General features: G+C 41.2%; 2 protein-coding genes across 2 annotated transcripts in view; one reads left to right on the top strand and one right to left on the bottom strand.

Annotated features, from left to right (window-relative positions):
• Nucleotides 1-2,118, top strand: part of LOC110950597 (versican core protein) — a 47,790-nt gene extending 45,672 nt beyond the window's left edge. Inside the window, exon 15 of the mRNA XM_051950410.1 lies at nt 67-2,118. Within this exon, the coding sequence (XP_051806370.1) occupies nt 67-224 (158 nt within the window). The 3' untranslated portion in view covers nt 225-2,118. The remainder of the gene's footprint in view (nt 1-66) is intronic.
• A 1,974-nt stretch (nt 2,119-4,092) lies between these two features.
• Nucleotides 4,093-19,681, bottom strand: LOC110950374 (hyaluronan and proteoglycan link protein 1). The gene is made up of 4 exons (XM_022192935.2): nt 19,343-19,681; nt 12,917-13,261; nt 6,104-6,403; nt 4,093-6,016 (listed from the first exon to the last, which is right to left on the bottom strand). Exons 1-4 carry the CDS (start codon nt 19,431-19,433, stop codon nt 5,727-5,729), a joined length of 1,026 nt encoding a protein of 341 aa, XP_022048627.2. The 5' UTR covers nt 19,434-19,681; the 3' UTR covers nt 4,093-5,726.
• Nucleotides 19,682-19,932: the final 251 nt, after the last annotated feature.

Raw genomic sequence — 19,932 nt, forward strand, 5'->3', positions numbered from 1 at the left:
AACAGATATTTATTGCTCTTGACGTCTGAACATATTTTACTCAAATTTATGATTTTTCTCTGACAGCATCGGGCTATCAAAGGACCTTTATCAGAAGACATCAGCACAATAGTCTCTACAGCATCAACAACTTCAAAAAATGGCAAGATGAGGCCTTCCGCTTTCACCATCAGCGCTACCGGTCAAGGAGAGACAGAACTGAAAATAAGCGGAAGAGACAGTGATTACCAAAAAACATGGCAGAGCTTCCCAGAGACAAGAACGCATGCCTGATGATTGTGTGGAGAGATGAACAGGAAAAAAAGCACAAGAGAAAACTCATCAAAGAAACCAAGAGGATAACCTGCAGTTTTCTTGCATTTTGGATAACGATGGAATCTTATGAAGTGCCTTTTATGGAGATGTTGACTTTTCTTATCAAGGGGCACTGTTTCACAACAATGCCAATGAGGATTCAGAAACCTTTCAGCTGGCTACTGGAAAAGAAAAAAATACTGTCATCATTTTTTACATTCATTACTGTTCTTTAAAATCTTTGTACACCAGCTCTGCTATTTAAAATCACTGCAAGTGTCCCTTATTCCTAGAAAGAAAACTGTTGTGAAATTATAGCGCTTATGTTATGTAAAGAATTCATTTATGTTGTCATGCTGTTTTAAGCTGGACTTCCTTTTAGTGAGCATGCATGCATATGCATTTACAATGAAGTCCTCAAACTTTTAACTGTTTATTGTTTGTCAAGAGATCCAAATTTGGCTTCTCAGAGCACAAACGGAGGTGATCACACAAAGGGCTCATACTGTAGTTTACACTATTTAAACATTGTATCGCATACATAGAACTATAAACTTTTATACAGATTCTTTCTCCAGTCTTCAATCCTAATCAACAGAGGCACCAATCATATACTGAAACATGGTTTCATAGCTTTGGTTTTAGTAGTAATTCAGATTCCGTATGAATAATTTGCCCAAGTCTGAAGTTTCAGCAAATCAATCAGTTATCAGCTGGAGATTTTCTTTGTGGTGGCAGCTTTCAAAATACAAAATGACCACCTTTCATTCTCTCCTGCTTTCATTGGAAGTAATCGATGTCGCGTTTAATATTTACAGAGAGATTTCTATAGAGAGAATCTTTAAAATGTCATTTCTTTTGTATGGTACAATTTAACATGAAAGATTGCTCTCTAAGTACTTATCGACAAAGAATTTATCCACAGATGGAAATTGATCCACGAACTATTTTAAAATGAAAGAAGGGAAGTGTGGCTCAAGTAGCCTGTATTTTCTGCTCATGTATGTTCAGTGCATAACTTACAAGTAGTTGCTGCAGCGTGTTTACAATAACTGCAATGCTGTTTGTAATCTCACACCAAAGAATCTTGCTCTCCTGCGTTGTGCTGTAGCCTTTGATAGTTTTCTAACTAATGCTCGTCTTCACTGAACTTTTGTGTTGTTGTGGTCTATCAAAATCACACATTGAGAGAATGTATTTTGTGAAACACTCAAAAAGACTTGAACGTAACAGCTGTTTAGGCAGACATGCATATAATTTATTTTCAAGCTGCTCTTGATCTCCTTACTTGTTTCATACTGAAAGGTAAAATATGATGCTGTCACTTGGCTCAGCAGTGCTCTTCATATATTTGTTATGGTATGTTCAACAGGAGACCAGCCACACTCACAGACTGTCTAAATGGGATGCATTGAGGACGAAAAATTGCTCAATATGCAAGACGTCAATATACTTTTTAAATTTTTTTTACATCTTTAATGACAACAGTGGACCAAAGAACATGGAGGGCCACTTCAGCAATAGTCAGCAATAATTTTGCTCTGTAACATTAACAAAACATTGTGAATGGTAACATATTTCTCCAACATTTTTTTAATGGGGAAATGTTTTTTTTTTGTGCCTGTGAATGTCTGTGTGTGTGTGTTTTTTTAGCCCTAATGTGCACATAATATCATTTTATATTTATAACAGTTTTTTAAATTTTATTTTACAATGTGAATGTCTGGGATGTTTGTGAATTTATTTTTTTTCTAGAAAAAGATCAAACTGTTTTTTCCTGTTTTAAATCACCAAAGAAATAAAAATAAATATATGGTTATTATATACTTAAAAGCATTTAATTCAGACTCATATGCTGTCCTCCAAATGTTGTGGTCTTCTCTTAGATTTCAAAGATGTGCAGATACGATGAAGTGATCTAAATATTCTGTAGTTCGTCTTATGCTTCCTGTAGCACTCTGAGGGCTTTGAAAGAGTTGCAAATTTAACAGTGCTTTTGAATGCGTATTTGAAAAGTTTCCCAAACTTGGAGAATTCAGGTAAGGCTGTTGAATGAATCAAAATGTTGGATCCTCTTACGTGAAGTTAAGCTTGCATGGAGGGAGTAGTGTGGCAGTTTCACCAGCAGGTAGTGCTACCAGACTAAGCCATAAACCCTGAGTTTATGCATTTCTTTTCCCTCCGTATAGCACACAGTCCACAGAAGCTGAACGTACAGTTAAGAATTTAAGCTTCATGCGAACTGCACTCTGCTGAACGTCATACTACTGGCCTATTTTCAAAGTATTACTGTGTCTTGCACATACATCAGTCTCTTCTGAAAAACCTATCAGACATGCTCCACACGCTCTTTTTAGGGGGGGCAGATAGGAAGTGTCAATGTGAATTGTAGCAAACATATGGAGTAAGAAGTGGATGAGGGGAGAGGGGGGGAGGGCTTTGCTGAAATGGCTGATACTGCAGAACTGTGGACCTCCATAAGTATACCGCACTCCAGTTTTTTAGTCAATAACATGACTGAAGGTGCTCTTCTTGAATGTCAAACACTTCTTACGTCTACATGCTGGTGCATAAAGGAAGCAGATGAATTCCCTTGGTGTCAAAAACAGAAGCTTTTTGAGCACATTACCCTTCACCACTATTCCCAGTCTGCCTCTTTATGCAGCAGTCATTTGAAGTTCATACTGACACTGTGTAATAGCAGAAGGCATCATTACCTGGGTAATACCATCAAGTTGCTCGATGTAATCTTTGTGTAAGTTAAGGTTGTTGTGGTTTCCACCGTCACTGCCCACTCTGTCATTAGAGAAGACTCAACTTGTGATTAAAGGCCGCTCCTGGATGTCCCAGCGAGAGTAAAACCTGCAATCTTGCCTCATGAAATGCAGATGTCTCAAGCTGATCATTGGGAAAATCAGGACGTCTCAGCCCAGGTCTCACTGGGATTTAACAGGATTTCAAGGTTTATTTTGGAAAGGAAATGCACCCTGGCTTTTCCTGACTTGTCGGGCTGGATAGGCGCCTCAGACTTTGTCTAGTCTGATGTAAAAGTGCCTTTCACTCACTCATTAGCCTGCTATTCTCCCGTCATGCATATCTTAATTGAGATATCTGACTGACAAGCGTTTGGTATGTAGCATTGTATGACTTGTTGAAAGTCTGAGCAACGTTTGAGTGGAAACCACAGAAGCAAACAAAATGAAATAGTCAGAATTACACTTGAAAAAGACAGTGATTGTCTGCTTAAACAAACCAGGGACAAAGAAAGGCTCACTTTGTACTTTTACTTGTATAATAGTGTAGTTTTCTGTACAGACTTTAAGTACATAATGAACATAATTATTATCTTTCTCTGTGCTGAAAAAGTCTTACAGTGCTCTTCACAATCTTGATCTACATTCTCTTGCTTTCAGATGCAACAGTGGACTTTTCTCTATCACACACATTTACATTTGTCTGGCATTTCCCTGCTGTATCCGTCTAAATCTGACCCCATTCCCATGGATTCCCACAAGCCTCTTAAAGCCTGTGATACTGTTCCCTTTGTCTAACTTAGTGGTGGGCTGGCAGGCTGGCACTGAATAAAAAAATGGCAACGAATAAATAAATGTGAGGAGAGTCTAATCTTAAGTCCTCTCAATGACATGGGTTTATGCCAGGCACATGGCCCCTGATTTGGCAGCTTGAACAATACTGTTTTAATCTCTGCTTAAACTTCCACATCTCCACATAAAACATGCTGACTTTGTTCCAGTGGAAATAGAAGTGTTGGTGAGAAGAAACACTTTGAAAACTTCATTTGAAAGTCATATTCTTTATTTCAAACTGCTTTGTTGAAAAAGGTACATGGCGATAAGATACAAAAATACCTTAATCTGTATTTCATGCGCAAATGTGAACAAATACATGAGTTTAACAGATATTTTTAAGTTTTGCTTTTACAAATGATGCCATATTACCACATGTAATCTGCAGTAAGTACCATATGTCAGTGCCCAGGGTTAGAAAAAGTAAAAAAACAAAACAAAAAAACACAAAATAACATAGAAAAAACACAAAATTTCAAAAATATTTTTGTAACTAATACCTATAAATTGTTCTATCTACTGGTTGTGGCACATTTCTAAATCACCAGCTCTGTATGTCAAAAACATGGCCATTGTGGTCCACAGGAAACATTTAGGGACACATATTGAGGTGCACTCGCTACAGCATGACTATCAATGAATTGGTATAGGAGTTTAAGTGATCGTCAGTATTAATCAGTTCTTTTAAAAAAAAGAATACCAGTGGAAATATTACAGCTCATAACCACAGGAAAAATGTGTGAAACTGTCAGTTGCCGGGGTGTATTTGCATCCAAACATGTGATAGTTGTACTGTGACTCCTGTAATATTATATTTCTTGCCATCAGGGGTATGTTTTGTTTCAGGAATTTACTATTCAGTTGAAATCCTGCTTGTATGAGCCAGTATAAGTTTTCTAAAAACTAGATTTCACAAAAAAAGCTGCAAGTATTAGACAAAATTGATACTTTTGCTTTAATAAAAACACCATGGATGTATAAAGATCTATCATTAAACCATTATTATAAAGTTTAAAAAGAAAAAGGTTTCAAAAATGAAATGTTTTGTTAGAACAAACAAACACATTGCTCAAGGTTATAATAATAAAAATGTTTTTTCAGATTGTAACTGGGAGTTGACCTAATAGGAGCTTTCTCAGCAGTAAAGGTCACAGATTAAGGCATTTACATTCAGTTTCTTGGCAGTTAATTTGATCACAACTCCTCTGCTTAAAAAAAAAAACCTGTCCGCTTTTTCAGAAGTTAAAGAAAAGAGCTTCAACTTGTAATAGAGATGGATCCAACTGATTACTTACTGCAGTATGATATGTATTTATCTGTAGCTCAACAGTGACAGTTATGTTCATGATTTTTGTCATCCATTTATTTATTATTTTAATTGATGTGATAACTGATGAAATAAAATAACATGTTGTTTTCTTGTAGAGAAATTTTAAAGCAGCACGTATCATCTGCATATGAGCATCTTTGCACGAAATCTTGAACCTCACACGTCTTAACATTCTGTGGAAGACAAACTAAACTTAGATGATGTTGAACATTAAGTTCTTGTCTCTGTCTCATCAGTCATTTAAACACTGTTGCCCTTTACCCAACAGCCTGTGTAAAATCAATGAATGCACAGCTAGAGAAAAACAAAAATGAATGGCTACAAAGTATTTTGCTTTTCATTGCATATGGGCATAAGATGTACAGTATCTGTTTTAGGGTTATCACAGCTTTAGAAAGGTATTGAGTTCATGCTAGTTAAGATCCAAAGCTTATCTGCTTCATTGTTGTTTTAACTGGTTGTGGTTGTTGCTGCTCTTTGGTGGTTATGGCTTCCCTGCTTCTATCTGCCTCCCCTCACTGATCAGCCTTGTAGCAGTAGACGCCATAAGACTTTTGGCTCTTGTTAGGGAATCCAACTACACGCACTGCAGCTTCTGTTGGGCTGCAGTTGTTGCGGGGCCTGGAGATGGGGTAGCGGACACTTCCATCGGCCAACCAGCCGGCGTCGCAGCGATCGTAGCGTTCAACCTTCCAGGCGGAGTACATGTGGCCCACCTTGGCAATCTCTGCACCGTCGTTTAAGCATGCCTGCACAGCCTCGTTGAAGGTCAGCCTGTCGGGCTGGACCAGCCAATAGAAACGTCCTGACAGCAGAAATAAAGCAAAAGAGTTGGTCAAAAGAAGAAGTTACTCTTTATGTATGCAATGACATACATTTTTTAAAAACTCACCCATAAGGGCTGGAGCATAGCAGAACACATCGTAGCGGCTCATCCTGTTTTGACGTCCATAGCTTCTGAGGCCAGGCTTGCTGTTGGTACCACCACAAGGCGCTCTGGGTTTGGTGATGGGATACTGCACAGTGCCATCGCTCAGCCAGCCGGCATTGCACCAGTCCAGACCACCCTTCCAGGCCTCAAACAGCTGGTCAAAGGTGGCACCCACAGCACCCTGGTCTACACAGGCCTGCATGGCGTCTTGGAAGTTCAGGTTGTAGCGGCCCACAGGAGGGGAATACGGGAATACAACACCTGAATGAGAAGAAAGAGATACAATTATTACAATAACGATAATAATGAAGGGTCATTAGAGGTCATGATTTTCTTTTGCATCTCAACACAGTGCTAAGAAAAAATAAGTACCCCTTTGATATTGTCTTCATTTGTCCCTGAATTTACCTTAAAATATAATTAGATATTCACCTACATTACAATTATGAAACAGCACAATTTATTTTAATTAATGATACTCAAATCATTGTATTGTTTTTGTTTATAATGAACACCATGCAATCATTCACAGTGTGTGCTCACAAATTCATGTCAACCCCTAGGCTAATAGCATCAGCAAAAGCTAATTGGAAACAGGAGTTTGCACCCCTGGAGTACAATCAATGAAAAAAAATTGGAGATGTAAGTTGGAGTTACTTCAGCTAATGAAAACAAAACATCTGAGCTTGCTGTGTACAGAAGGGTTGTTTATTACACAATGCTGGAAAGGGTTAAGAAATAATGTCAAAAAGTTAAGATAGTGATCAATTCACAGTTACACAAATTGTCTAAAACTAACATGATTTAGTACTGTGTCTCCTTCTTCTTCTTCTTCTTTTCCTTTCGGCTTTTCCCTTCAGGGGTCGCCACAGCGAATCAATTGCCTCCATCTAACCCTGTCTTCTGCATCCTCTTCTCTCACACCAACTACCTTCATGTCCTCTTTAACCACATCCATAAACCTCCTCTTTGGTCTTCCTCTAGGCCTCCTGCCTGGCAGTGGGAATCTCAGCATCCTTCTACCAATATATTCACTCTCTCTCCTCTGGACATGTCTGAACCATCTCAGTCTGGCCTCTCTGACTTTATCTCCAAAGCCTCTAACATGTGCTGTCCCTCTGATGTACTCATTCCTGATCCTATCCATCCTGGTCACTCCCAGAGAGAACCAGCTCTTCCTCCTGTCTTTTCCTCAGGGACACTGTCTCCAGACCAAACAACATGGCTGGTATCACCACAGTTTTGTAAACCTTTCCTTTCATTTTAGCTGAAACTCTTCTATCACGCATCACACCTGACTCTTTTCTCCAGCCGTTCCAGCCTGCCTATACACGCTTCTTCACCTCTTTTCCACACTCTCCATTGCTCTGGACTGTTGACCCTAAGTACTTAAAATCCTCCACCTTCTTGATCTCTTCTCTACAATTCTACAATTTCATTTAGCAGACGCTTTTGTCCAAAGCAACGCACAACACAAGCAAGAATTCAGACATAAGGAAAAACCTGTAGTAAGTGCAAAAAGTGCAAAAAGTGCGATTGGTCTTCTCCCTGTACCTCACTCTTCCACTTGGGTCCCTCTCATTCACACACAGATACTCCGTCTTGCTGCAGCTAACCTTCATTCCTCTCCTTTCCAGGGCAAACCTCCATGCCTCTAGCTTCTCCTCCACCTGTTCCCTGCTCTCACTACAGATCACAATGTCATCTGCAAACATCATAGTCCATGGAGACTCCTGTCTAACCTCGTCTGTCATTCTGTCCATCACCATAGCAAACAAGAAGGGGCTCAGAGCTGATCCCTGATGTAGTCCCACCTCCACCTTGAACTCCTCTGTTACTCCTACAGCACACCTCACCACTGTCTTACAGTCCTCATACACAACCCGGTCTCACGGGGATTCGTGAAACTGTCACGTAAGTTTTAGTTTCGGTTTCGTGCGCACCAACACGATTTCGTCATGTTTTTCATGCCGCTCACCACGAAATGTTTTTCGCTGTGGTAATCACATCTGAAAGTGGTTTATACCGGCGGATTCATGACGATCTAAGCTGTCCATCGGCGTATACTGCTTGTGTGATCGCGTTTGCGGCCGCCGGCCGCCGGACATTCTTGAAATTCCTATGCAAATTGGTAAGTGTAGCACCGGCTTATGGTTAGGTTATGGTTAGGATTATGGTTAGGGTTATGTTTAGGGACGATGTCATGCAAAATATAGCGTTGGATTCGCCATGGTTTTACATTAAAAATATAATATAGCCATTCTTTTGAAATACGTTCTGAGTGGCACGAAAAGTCCGCCGTTTAAAATACATTGGTGTGCATTTCGTGGTGAGCGGCACGAAAAACATGACGAAATCGTGTTGGTGCGCACGAAACCGAAACAAAAATTTACGTGACAGTTTCACGAATCCTCGTGAGATCGGGCTGTCATACATGTCCTGCACCACTCTAACATACTTCTCTGCCACTCCAGACTTCCTCATACAAAACCACAGTTCCTCTCTGGGCACCCTGTCATAAGCTTTCTCCAGATCTACAAAGACCCAATGCAGCTCCTTCTGACCTTCTCTGTACTTCTCTATCAACATCCTCAAAGCAAATATTGCATCTGTTGTACGCTTTCTTGGCATGAAACCATACTGCTGCTCACAGATGTTCACCTCTGCCCTTAGTTTAGCTTCAACTACTCTTTCCCATAGCTTCATCGTGTGGCTCATCAGCTTTATTCCTCTGTAGTTGCCACAACTCTGCACATCTCCCTTGTTCTTAAAGATGGGCACCAGCACACTTCTCCTCCATTCCTCAGGCATCTTCTCACTATCTAAGATCCTGTTGAACAACCCAGTCAGAAACTCTACTGCTACCTCTCCGAGACACTTCCATACCTCCACAGGTATATCATCAGGACCAAGTGCCTTTCCACTCTTCATCCTCTTCAATGCCCTCCTCACTTCATCCTTACTAATCTTTGCTACTTCCTGGTCCAAAACACTCACCTCTTCTACTCTTCGTTCTCTCTCATTTTCCTCATTCATCAACTCTTTAAAGTACTCTTTCCATCTTCCCATCACACTATTGGCACCTGTCAACACACTTCCATCCTTATCCTTTATCACCCTAACCTGCTGCACGTCCTTCCCATCTCTCTCTCTGCCTTGCCAACCTATACAGGTCAGTCTCTCCGTCCTTACTGTCCAACCTAGCATACAAGTCATCGTAAGCCCCTTGTTTGGCCTTTGCCACCTCTACTTTCACCTTATGCTGCATCTCCCTGTACTCCTGTCTACTCTCTTCAGTCCTCTCAGTGTCCCACTTCGTCTTAGCTAACCTCTTTCTCTGGATCCACTCCTGCACCTCCTCATTCCACCACCAAGTCTCCTTATCTCCTTTCCTTCCAGATGACACACCAAGTACTCTCTGACCTGTCTCCCTGATCACATTTGCTGTAGTTGTCCAGTCATCTGGAAGCACCTCCTGACCATCCAAAGCCTGCCTCAACTCTTTCCTGAAAGTCTTACAACACTCTTCCTTTTTCAGCTTCCACCATTTGGTCCTCTGCTCTGCCTTTGCCCTCTTCATCTTCTTCACCACTAGGGTCATCCTACACACCACCATCCTATGCTGTCTGGCTACACTCTCACCTACCACTACTTTGCAGTCACTGATCTCATTCAGATTACACTGTCTACACAAGATGTAGTCTACCTGTGTGCTCCTACCTCCACTCTTATAGGTCACCCTATGTTCCTGCCTCTTCTGGAAAAAAGTATTCACTACAGCCATTTCCATCCTTTTTGCAAAGTCAACCACCATCTGTCCTTCTGCGTTCCTCTCCTGGATACCAAACCTGCCCATGACCTCCTCATCATCTCTGTTTCCTGCACCAACATGTCCATTGAAGTCTGCACCAATGACAACTCTCTCACTTCTCGGGATGCTCTGCATCACTTCATCAAGGGCCAACCAGAATTTCTGCTTCTCCTCCAGCTCACATCCTACCTGTGGAGCATACCCACTAACAACATTGAACATCACACCTTCGATTTCTAGCTTCAGGCTCATCACTCGATCTGACACTCTTTTTTACCTCCAGGACATTCCTAACAAACTCCTCTTTCAAGATAACTCCTACTCCATTTCTCTTCCTATCTACACCATGATAGAACAACTTGAACCCAGCTTCTAAACTTCTAGCTTTACTACCTTTCCACCTGGTCTCCTGGACACACAGTATGTCCACCTTCCTCCTCTGCATCATGTCAACCTCTCTACCTTTTCCTGTCATAGTTCCAACATTCAAAGTCCCTACTCTCAGTCCTAGACTCTTGGTGTTCCTCTTCTCTCTCTTCCTACGAACACACCTTCCTCCCCTCCTTCTTCGACCAACAGTTGTCCATTTTCCACCGGCACCCTGTAGGTCGACAGCACCGATGGCGGTCGTTGTTAACCCGGGCCTCGACCGATCCATCATGGAAGTCATACATTTGATTCGCATGTTTGATTTGGCCAAAGTTTTACGTCGGCTGCGCTTCCTGCCACAACCCTCTGTATTTACCCGGGCTTGGGACCGGCACAATAAGACACTGGCTTGTGTCCCCTTGCGGCTACATTTGTCCCCTTGTGGCTACATTGTCCTCTTGCGGCTACATTGTTCCCTTGTGGCTACATTGTCCCCTTGCAGCTACTGTGTCTCCTTTACCTGGATAATAGGCTCCCAAGCAAGATAGTTCTGTAGGTACAATGCAGAATGAAGCCCCAAATAACAACTAAAGATTTAAAGGACTCCTAGGATCAAGTTTCCATCTTGGTTCATGAGTGTCCATGGCAGGACCACTGAGGTTCAGTGGTTTTGTAGCTGATTTGCTTCTGGGTCTTGACAGTAACTGTTAAGTTACCTAGGCAGAAACAGAAGCTCAATAAAATTTGAGCGATGCAGCAGGACAATGACCTTAAACATTGAACAAAACCTGCCTAAGAATGAAAGAAAATCTCCTTTTTGTAGTGGCCCTGTCAAAGCTCAGACCTTAATCCAATAGATATACTGTTGTAGGAGCAGATTTGAAATGTCTGTAATTATATTGGTGTCTGTGGGTTTCACACTCTGATTTGTCGATTTACCTATATAAGGTAGGAACCTTTGGGTCTAGGCAGGGTTTCCAGCAGGAAGGGACCAATCAGTTTTTGACCACAAACGCAAAAGCTAACGCAGACCGCTGTTAATGCCAAATGCTGAAACTTGTGGATGGGAATTTGTGCACTTTTGGAGTTTTGGGGAGACCAATAATGACACTGTTTGCCAGGCAAGTTAAAATGAGTTGGACTTTCATTCATCAGTACGGTTAGTAAGCGGATCAATTACGGTTTTTATTATTCCCGGTTGGAGGCTCTCAGTGGCTTAAAGCATCGGCTTAGCCCCTTTAACAACTGTGGAATTACTGCAAGAGAGCTATCCACACCACACACCTTAAGCACAGAGCTGAGCTGAATTCTACAAGGAAGAATGGACCTAACTTTTGTCTGAGTAGAGCATTGTGAATTTTTAATGGCTGTTTTTAACACAGACAGAAATTACAAGAACTGTTGTTAGCTTACTCATGTCTTACATGAAGATCAGTTTATATTCTTTGATCTATTTATGCCAAAAATCTGTAATTCCAAATGGCTCATATCCTTCCTCTTATTACTGCATGTTTTCTTTGGCCATGAACAAAACAGTTATCATGTTGTGTAGTTTTGCCAGCATAGTTTGCTTTTCTTCCAGTTATGATGGTGATTTAGCGCAGTACAGGCCAGAGTGTGTGTGTGTGTGTGGTCTTGGAGTCCACTGCAGCCTCTCCAAGAAAGCTGGTATAGCTGCTGTGCAGCATGTTTAGTGTTATGTATGTGAATGTGAGCCTATTAGTCTTTTCGGTACAGCGGCTTGCAACATGTTAGCAGTGGTCTCCAGAGGCCAGACGTTGCTAACTCATTAATTTTATGTTTTTTGGCTGCCCTGCACAGAAAAAAGAGTGATTTTATGGAAACTAGGTGCTATGTTCTGCAGCATCAAACTTCAAAGTACTATAAAATGATTTAACTGCATGTATCTAACAAGAGGTAGTAAAACAATGATTCAAAAGTGCATTTGCACATCAGTACAACCTAATTGAAGAGAAGTCTTCCTTAGAAGTCTTCCCTATGCTAAGTGTTACCTCAATATATTATCTAATGCATTTCATGATGATCAAAAAGGTGAGTGAACACTGACAAATGACACTAAAGTGTTCTGTGTGCTGATTTAGTGAGTCACCCTTCAATATTTCAGGAATCTGCTTTGTTTTTATATAAACGTGAATAACCTTGCTTGCATGAAAATGACTTCCTCTTGGTGTGCCTCATTTTAAAAAGGAAGACAATATAGTGATTATAAAATCAAATGCAAGTCAGATGTTTGAGGATATGGACTGGAAAAGATGGAAAATATGTTTCTGCTTACTGGTGCTGAACAGTATTCAAATGTGATCATGACTGAATCATTACAGCAGTTTGGATAAATCATCACAAGCTGTCTGTTCTTTTTCTTTCCTTGTACCACAAGACAAGGAAATGTGGACGGTTTCAATAACTAGAAACAATAGCATTGCTGAGGTTGATCGGTAATTATGCCCCTTTAACAGGGACAAGAAAATGACAAAATAATGGAAGCTGATTATACACTAATGCCATCACAGCTGGTATATTAACTTACACTCTGAGGCCCATTGCTGAAATTACGTTAAAAAAATGGGATTTACCATCAGTGACACCACCTTGCACCTCCAAGATGATCTCCTGCACTGTGTCTTCCACCCCATTGATGATCTCACAGTGGTATTTTCCAATGTCTTCCTTGGAGACTTCAGTTATTATAAGGGAGGCATCGTCACTGTCAAGCTCCTGCAGGAAGACACGGTCCTCGAAGCTTCCGTAGGTCTTCTTGTGGAATCCCATTGAAACCAGCACATCTTCATTCAGTGATTCATCTTCAGCCACTTTGGTCCACCTCACTCGGATACCAATGTTGCCAAAGGATGTGGTGTCTGAATTCTGGAGCCTGCAGGGCAGCGTGATGTTGCTGCCAAGGGCAGCAAAAACCTTGACTAGAAAAGAAGAAGAAAATATGATATAATTTACCATGACTTAATGGTGATTAGGTTTATGGTACTTGGACTTGGAAAACATCATGTGATGTTCATATAACTTTTTTTTTTTTGAACTATTTTTATGCATTGATAGATTTTTCTTTGCTTCATAGTGCTTGGCATAAAACTGATTTAGCAAAGGTCTGCTTGAGAAAACATCAACAAAGGAAACATTTCCAAACAACATTTCTCTACCTCACTTTTGCACACATCATATGTTTAGGCACATGTCTACAGTTTGTATTGTTGTAATTTGTGCAGACATATAAGCAGTTACAGTTCAAAGCATTCTCTGACACAAATCTATCGAAGAGTCAAGAGGTATCCTGTTTACTTTATTAAATATAGCACCAGCCAGTCCTCAACCCCTGGAGCCAATCGTCCTCTTCAGTCTCCATCCTGCTGTTGTCAGGCCTGGCAGTTATAAGCCTTTGGTTCCTCGGCATTAACCCTCAAAATGAAGTGCTTATCTTTCATCCGCTCCATCTGATTCCACTTAAGTATGTCAGGCACTCAATGAATAACACGAAAAGTGAGCAGATAATATACTTAACAAAATACAGAATCCTGCTGTCATCATCATTTTGTCTTTGGCTTTTTTATTCGGTGCACTCCCTTTCCATCTCCCCTGTCTAAGCGAGGCCACCCTTTAACTTAAAATGGCAGCTCATCGGTGTCTCACTGTGGGTTCCCATCATCTCCCTGACCTCCATCTTTAGACCTCACAAGACTTGCTTAGTTAAGGAGACCTCAGCCAGCAAGGGGTGGCCTGCGCCAGACAAAAATAAGCACCATGTGAATGGATGTACAGGACCTCTGACCCCACTCACACAGTCATCATCCACTTCCACCCCTCAGTTGCTGCCTTCCACCCCCCACACAACACATAAACACACCACATGTCACGCCTTAAACAAACTTGTAACCAGGGATGCAGTCAGAACAACATTTTAACTGAGGTCCAGAAACATAAATAAAACATAAATTGTACTTTTTTCGGTTGCTTACTAGAGAAAAATAAGTTTACCTGTTAAATGCCTGTGAAAAACAAAATAACCTACAAACAGAAAATCTACTTTAAGACTAACAGAACTATTCTAAAAGTAAAAAACTTTTCTAAATGATTTTCTAAAATAAATAAGTTTACGAAGGTAAGCAACAACAAGATAGCCTGACTGCCTGTGACTATTCTTCCACACCGTTATCATTATTATCTGCCAAATATAAGTCCTCTTGCTGTTAAGTTTGATTAATACTGGTCTTGCTTTAACTTTTTGCCATTTTCTGATTTCCGACACTGTTTAAGTAAAAAATGAGGATAAAGATGAATACATAAGGGCAGGACCAATAATACATAGGATTTGACGTGTTGAATAAAACTTCATTAATAAATAGATGGGCACCACAAACAAAAAAGTAATATATAGTAAGAAAAATGTAGAAGTAAAAATAAAGTAGCTCTCCTCAAAATGGTGTCGAGATGAAGTTTTTTGTAGTATTTGGTAAATGCATGTCGATTACATAAACTGCAAATATTAGTAATAAAGGTTGCGAAATATTACTAGTATGAACAATAGCAGGAGGGCTAATTATTTTAGATGTTATCATATTGTAATTTAAGTATAATACAATCTGAATAATATGTATTTAAAAAGTCATTTACAGAGGGTTCTGACAAGCGTTTCCTGTTAACTTGGTAGACTAGCCTTGCTCATAAGCAGAGATGTTTTTTGGAGACTGATCAAATCAAAGAAGACATTGATCTGAATGACCCATGTTAGCTAGACCACCTTAGCTAGCTAATCTGTAAGCTAGTTGGTATAGAATTGTATTTGTTTGCTGAGGGTGACTATTTTGGTCACTAGTTAGTTGACACTAAAATGCTAGTCACTGCTGGCAGGCTGTTGGTTCTCTTACCTAGCCAACGCGACACAAAAATTGTCCGCTTGTAACTGAAGAATAAGTTGTAATTGGCTGAAATATTGTAAGTCTTATTTTGCTTGACTGATTTGACCACACTGCCTACGGAGAATTCCCTCAGATTTATTGGCTGTTGAATGAGGCTTTGCTCTAACATTAGTCTTGCAGTTACATCACTGGGGGACGATGTCAGCAACGCTTTCGTTCAAAATGTCGCTTAATTCAAAATGTCAGTCTGAAAGGGAGATAATTATCAAGGTCCAGACCTCATACTGGCTACTGGAGTTCTTGTAAATGGAAGCATGATGAGGTAAGAGGAAATGCACGAGACTTGTCATATAATATGGTTCTTACTTAACTGACAAAAATCAACTGGTGTTTTAGCTGTAGTCTCAGACATAATAGCAACCATGCATTTTTTGGCTCAATCCAGGTTCAGTGTTTAGAGTGTCTGGAGCTGCTCTGTGTCTGATTTATTTTCTACCCCTTTAATCAGTATGGATGATCTGTGTCTAGAGCAGTCAGTCTTTCATTTCTGACTCCGGATGCCAGCATTCATGTTGAGGCGCCTCATTTTGAGCAGCCACACCAGAGCCATGACTGGAATACTGTGTCACTGGCTCTTGAACAGGGAGAATGTTTCCCACAGGAGTAATGCAGGAAATAAAGGGGGGTACTGGCTTGCTGCCTTCTGCTCTGATCAACCCATAATCTTCCCTCCACGCACACACATTCACACCCAAGACTGACACTAAATTGACTTCTAATCATACCCATGCCTGATATGTTCTAATCCTCCAATGTAACCTCACAGTAGACACATGTCTGGACTTCGTTCAGTGGCGCTCAGATCATTAGTATTGAGCTCTCCTGCACAAGGATTTAATTAGCAGACGCACTGCTGACAGACCTAATCTACCCTTCAGTCCCACCGTATGCCACTTTATATTCTATTTTCTCATCTCTTTTATACGGCTGCACATGACTACTTCTATTACCGAACCACCGCACCCAGTAGCCTCACTTGCCTCTTGAGCGGTCAGCAAGATGCCAGGTATTTTATGAGCTTGGAAACGCCCTCCTGCCACAGCTAATTACTCATGTCTTCAAGAGCAGTGCAGTCTGGACAAGATTCCACTTTGAATGTTTTGTCGGTGAGAAATGACTCACAGCTTCTCTGTGCCTCATAAATTCTCTGCATGGGTAGCGCTTGCATGAAGTGTGATTGAAACCTGGGAGATCCAGAGTGACTAAACTGGTGATCAAAAGCTCTGGCAAAGGTGAGGGGCAGAGGTGACGTCAACACCAAGTCGCCAGATGTGATGCCACCCGATATTCATGGCTAAAGATTTCCAAATTTCTACAATTTCACTGTGGAAATTGGAGTACATTGAATAAATGAGTTCATTATACTTTCTTGTGGAAACATCGTTGTGTCCAAGGATGAAAACCAGGCACTGAAAGTGGCTTGTTAATCCTGAAATGTGAGATGGAAGAAGGGGATTGAGTAAATGCCACGGAGCATATGCTGAGAAATGAGCTTGGAATGAATCACTGTATATATACTAACTTAATACCTTATAGAACATGAACATACCATATAGAACTCTGTCTCCTAGGCATATGCATTCTGGCACGACCTTGATGGTAATGATGCCTCAGAGACAGTAGGAGCTGAAAGTAATTCCACACTCCTTCCTGATTCTGCAGTTACCGGCAGACACATGTCCCATGGGAGAATGTGGCCCCGACCATGTGGGATGCACTGCACTCATAGAGAAACAGATTGTTTTGTGTACTTTTTGGGAATAGAAAGAAACCTTTCTTGTCATTGACAGACTTCAAATCACATCAGACTCACTGGGGCCAAAGGTGGAGCTGCAGAGTCTTATTTAACAAAACAAAGAAAAAGGTTGGTCAAATAATGCTGAGTGTTTTGTATCTGAAAATTTTGTGAAAAGTGCAGTTGGAAATAAAAACACAGCAAAGAAGTAAATGAACACATGTGTCTGACAATAAAAAAAGCTCAGCAGCTGCAGCCAGGACCTACTGCCATTTTATTACCAAGCACAATTCTCTCTCACTCAGTAAAGGGCTGCATTAGAGAATGATTGAAACCATCTGCTTCTTTGCAACACCGAACTGTAAATTAACAACATTGCAGCGATCCAAGTCTACTCAGTGTCCTGTATCACAAACTACAAGAGTCTAATTATACTGTTAAACCCCATAAGCATTTGAGCTTTAAGTTCCTGAATGAACAAAAATAGGCTCGAATTCCTCCTCTGTGAAAGGATGGAAATCTGTGGCGTGCATGTTTATATCAGCCGATACACAGTGTGCCACACCCTCTGACAGAGCAGCAAGGCATGAGATACTTTGCAACATCCCACAGCTTTGCTCTCTTCTGTTGCTGGCCTGCTTGTGTCAATATGGAGAAAGAATTAACGAGCGCAGCTGGGACAAAGACAGCGGGCCAACTCCTGCACACTATTCCCAGTGAAGTCTTTCCTGCGTTCCTCCATGCAGAACTAGCACAACACAAAGTGTTAGTGTTTGCACGCTCACATGGCTTGCACATCAACACACATGCACAACAGCATGTCTTCAGACTCGATTGTTAAACTTCACTCAGGCTGAATTAACTCGCATGCAACGGCATTGAAATCGGTCCCACTAACATCTCATCTCCCAGCCTAGACACGTTTTCAACTCAGCCCCCAGCCTCAGCCCATTTTCAGCCAAGCCCCTTTTCCCACCCAGCCCTAGCAACTGGGCCAAGCCTCACTAACCAAGAACCACAGCAAGCATTAGACTTAACAGACTATTACCTCACAGGGAAAGACAGAGTCATTTGGCTGCTGTTCAGCATGGGGCTCTATACATTTGGCTCTGGGTCATTAATCTTAACTTCGCTCTTGTCAGGCTGCCTGTTACCATGGCCGATTTCCAAAAGCTCCCAGCACCAGAGTGAGTCAGTAGGTATAAGGACAGGCAACGCCCCATGAACAGAGAGAATACACTGCTCATATGGCTAACAAAGCACAATGTATGGAACAATGATTGACCTCGACGGAGCTGAGCAAATGCTTTCACGTGATGCAGACAATGAGGTCATTTATAAACAGTCAAGTAGTGTAAATTCACACGCACGCACACAAACACACACACCTGTGACATCACTGGTCTGTGAGAGAAATTTCAGTGTTTGGATCAAAAGGCATACTATCCTCCCAGAGTGAAATCCCGCTCCCCACAGATGAGCTGTTTCCTCTGCTCTTGGAAGGAGAGAGAGCTGAGACATCCCTAATTTGACATCTACTGAGTCAGCTTGCAAGGCTGCTGAAAGCACATTAAATATCACTCAATACATATAACATGAGGGCTTCTGGCTAGTCTTCTTTTCCTCTTCTTCTTTCACCACAGTAGCAGCTCTGTTCTAGTATTTTATAGCTTGCAGTTGCAGCAGCCGTCACATAGTGTCATCCTGCAGGCAGGTGTGAATTTGAAATTATAACAGTCTCTTGAAGGAGTGCAGGTGCTGGCTGATAAGATGCCTTTTCTAAGTTTTCATTTTCTTTCTGCTGCTACAAGTGACAGGGAGTAAAATTACAGAAGAAAATGTGACAAAAAAGGGTCTAAATTTCACAGGGGGGCATTCCTGGCTGTTCTGATGAGAATTTAAGCCCTGAAAGGACAAGAATTACTACACCAGTTGCAGCCAATATGACACTTGTGACCCATTTTAAGAGCACAACTGGAGCTGCTAGATTTGGTATTAGTAGTGTTTTTGTCATTCAGTAGCGCAGGCAGTGCCCCTGTGAACGACAGGGTAATTTATTCACCAGTCAGTCCATGCTGTGGGGGTCTGTATGCAGCGAGGTCAATGAGTCTATGGTGAGTCATACTGTGTCTGTGTGAGTGTTTCCCCAGAGACGACTCTGTTACCTACTGCTACAATGACCCTGTCGTTACACAAGGCTGTACTGTGGTACCACTTTACTCATCTTGTACATACACACACATGCAATCATAGAAAATAATAGTGTCACGCACACTGACACACAATCAGCCACAAATTTTAAAATTCAAAGCATTTTTCCATCATTTGCATCTTACCTGGTGGTGATGAGGGAGGGCTTGTCACTTGGCTGTACGTGCTGCCAGCCAGGGTCAGGGAGATTATTGTGATGCACAGCAGACTCATCATTTTCTCTATTTCTTTCTCTTTTTTTTTTTTTTAACACAAAGGGCCCTTTTCAATAAAAAAATATAAATATTAAACTTCACAATAAAAATGCACTGAGTTATCTAAACTGTAAATATTTAAAGAAAGTTTAGCTAGCAGGTTTATCTTCTCTTTTAATTTTTATTCATCGAGCTGTCCCTCTTTCCGTTTCTTTTTGCAGCAGCTGCCTGTGGTGCTACTGGAAAGTTTGGGCTCCTCAGAGGTCCAGACAAGTGCCTTTTATTGTAGCCTAGCATGGTTGAGACCACTCCTCCTGCCCTCAGCCAGGCTTAGCTCCATACTGGCTCCCCTTTGCCACTTTATTTCTGAAAAAACTCCCTCCTCTCCCTTGAGGAAAAAAAAGGGATACAGCAGAACTCCAGCCAAGTAACCTGCAGATAATTATCCACAGTGATATGCATACCAGATAGAAGTGGAACTACAGTGATCCCTGTGTTGAATGCAATATGGCAACAATTAA

The sequence above is a fragment of the Acanthochromis polyacanthus genome, chromosome 7, assembly GCF_021347895.1.
Source record: "Acanthochromis polyacanthus isolate Apoly-LR-REF ecotype Palm Island chromosome 7, KAUST_Apoly_ChrSc, whole genome shotgun sequence".
NCBI lineage: Eukaryota > Metazoa > Chordata > Actinopteri > Pomacentridae > Acanthochromis > Acanthochromis polyacanthus.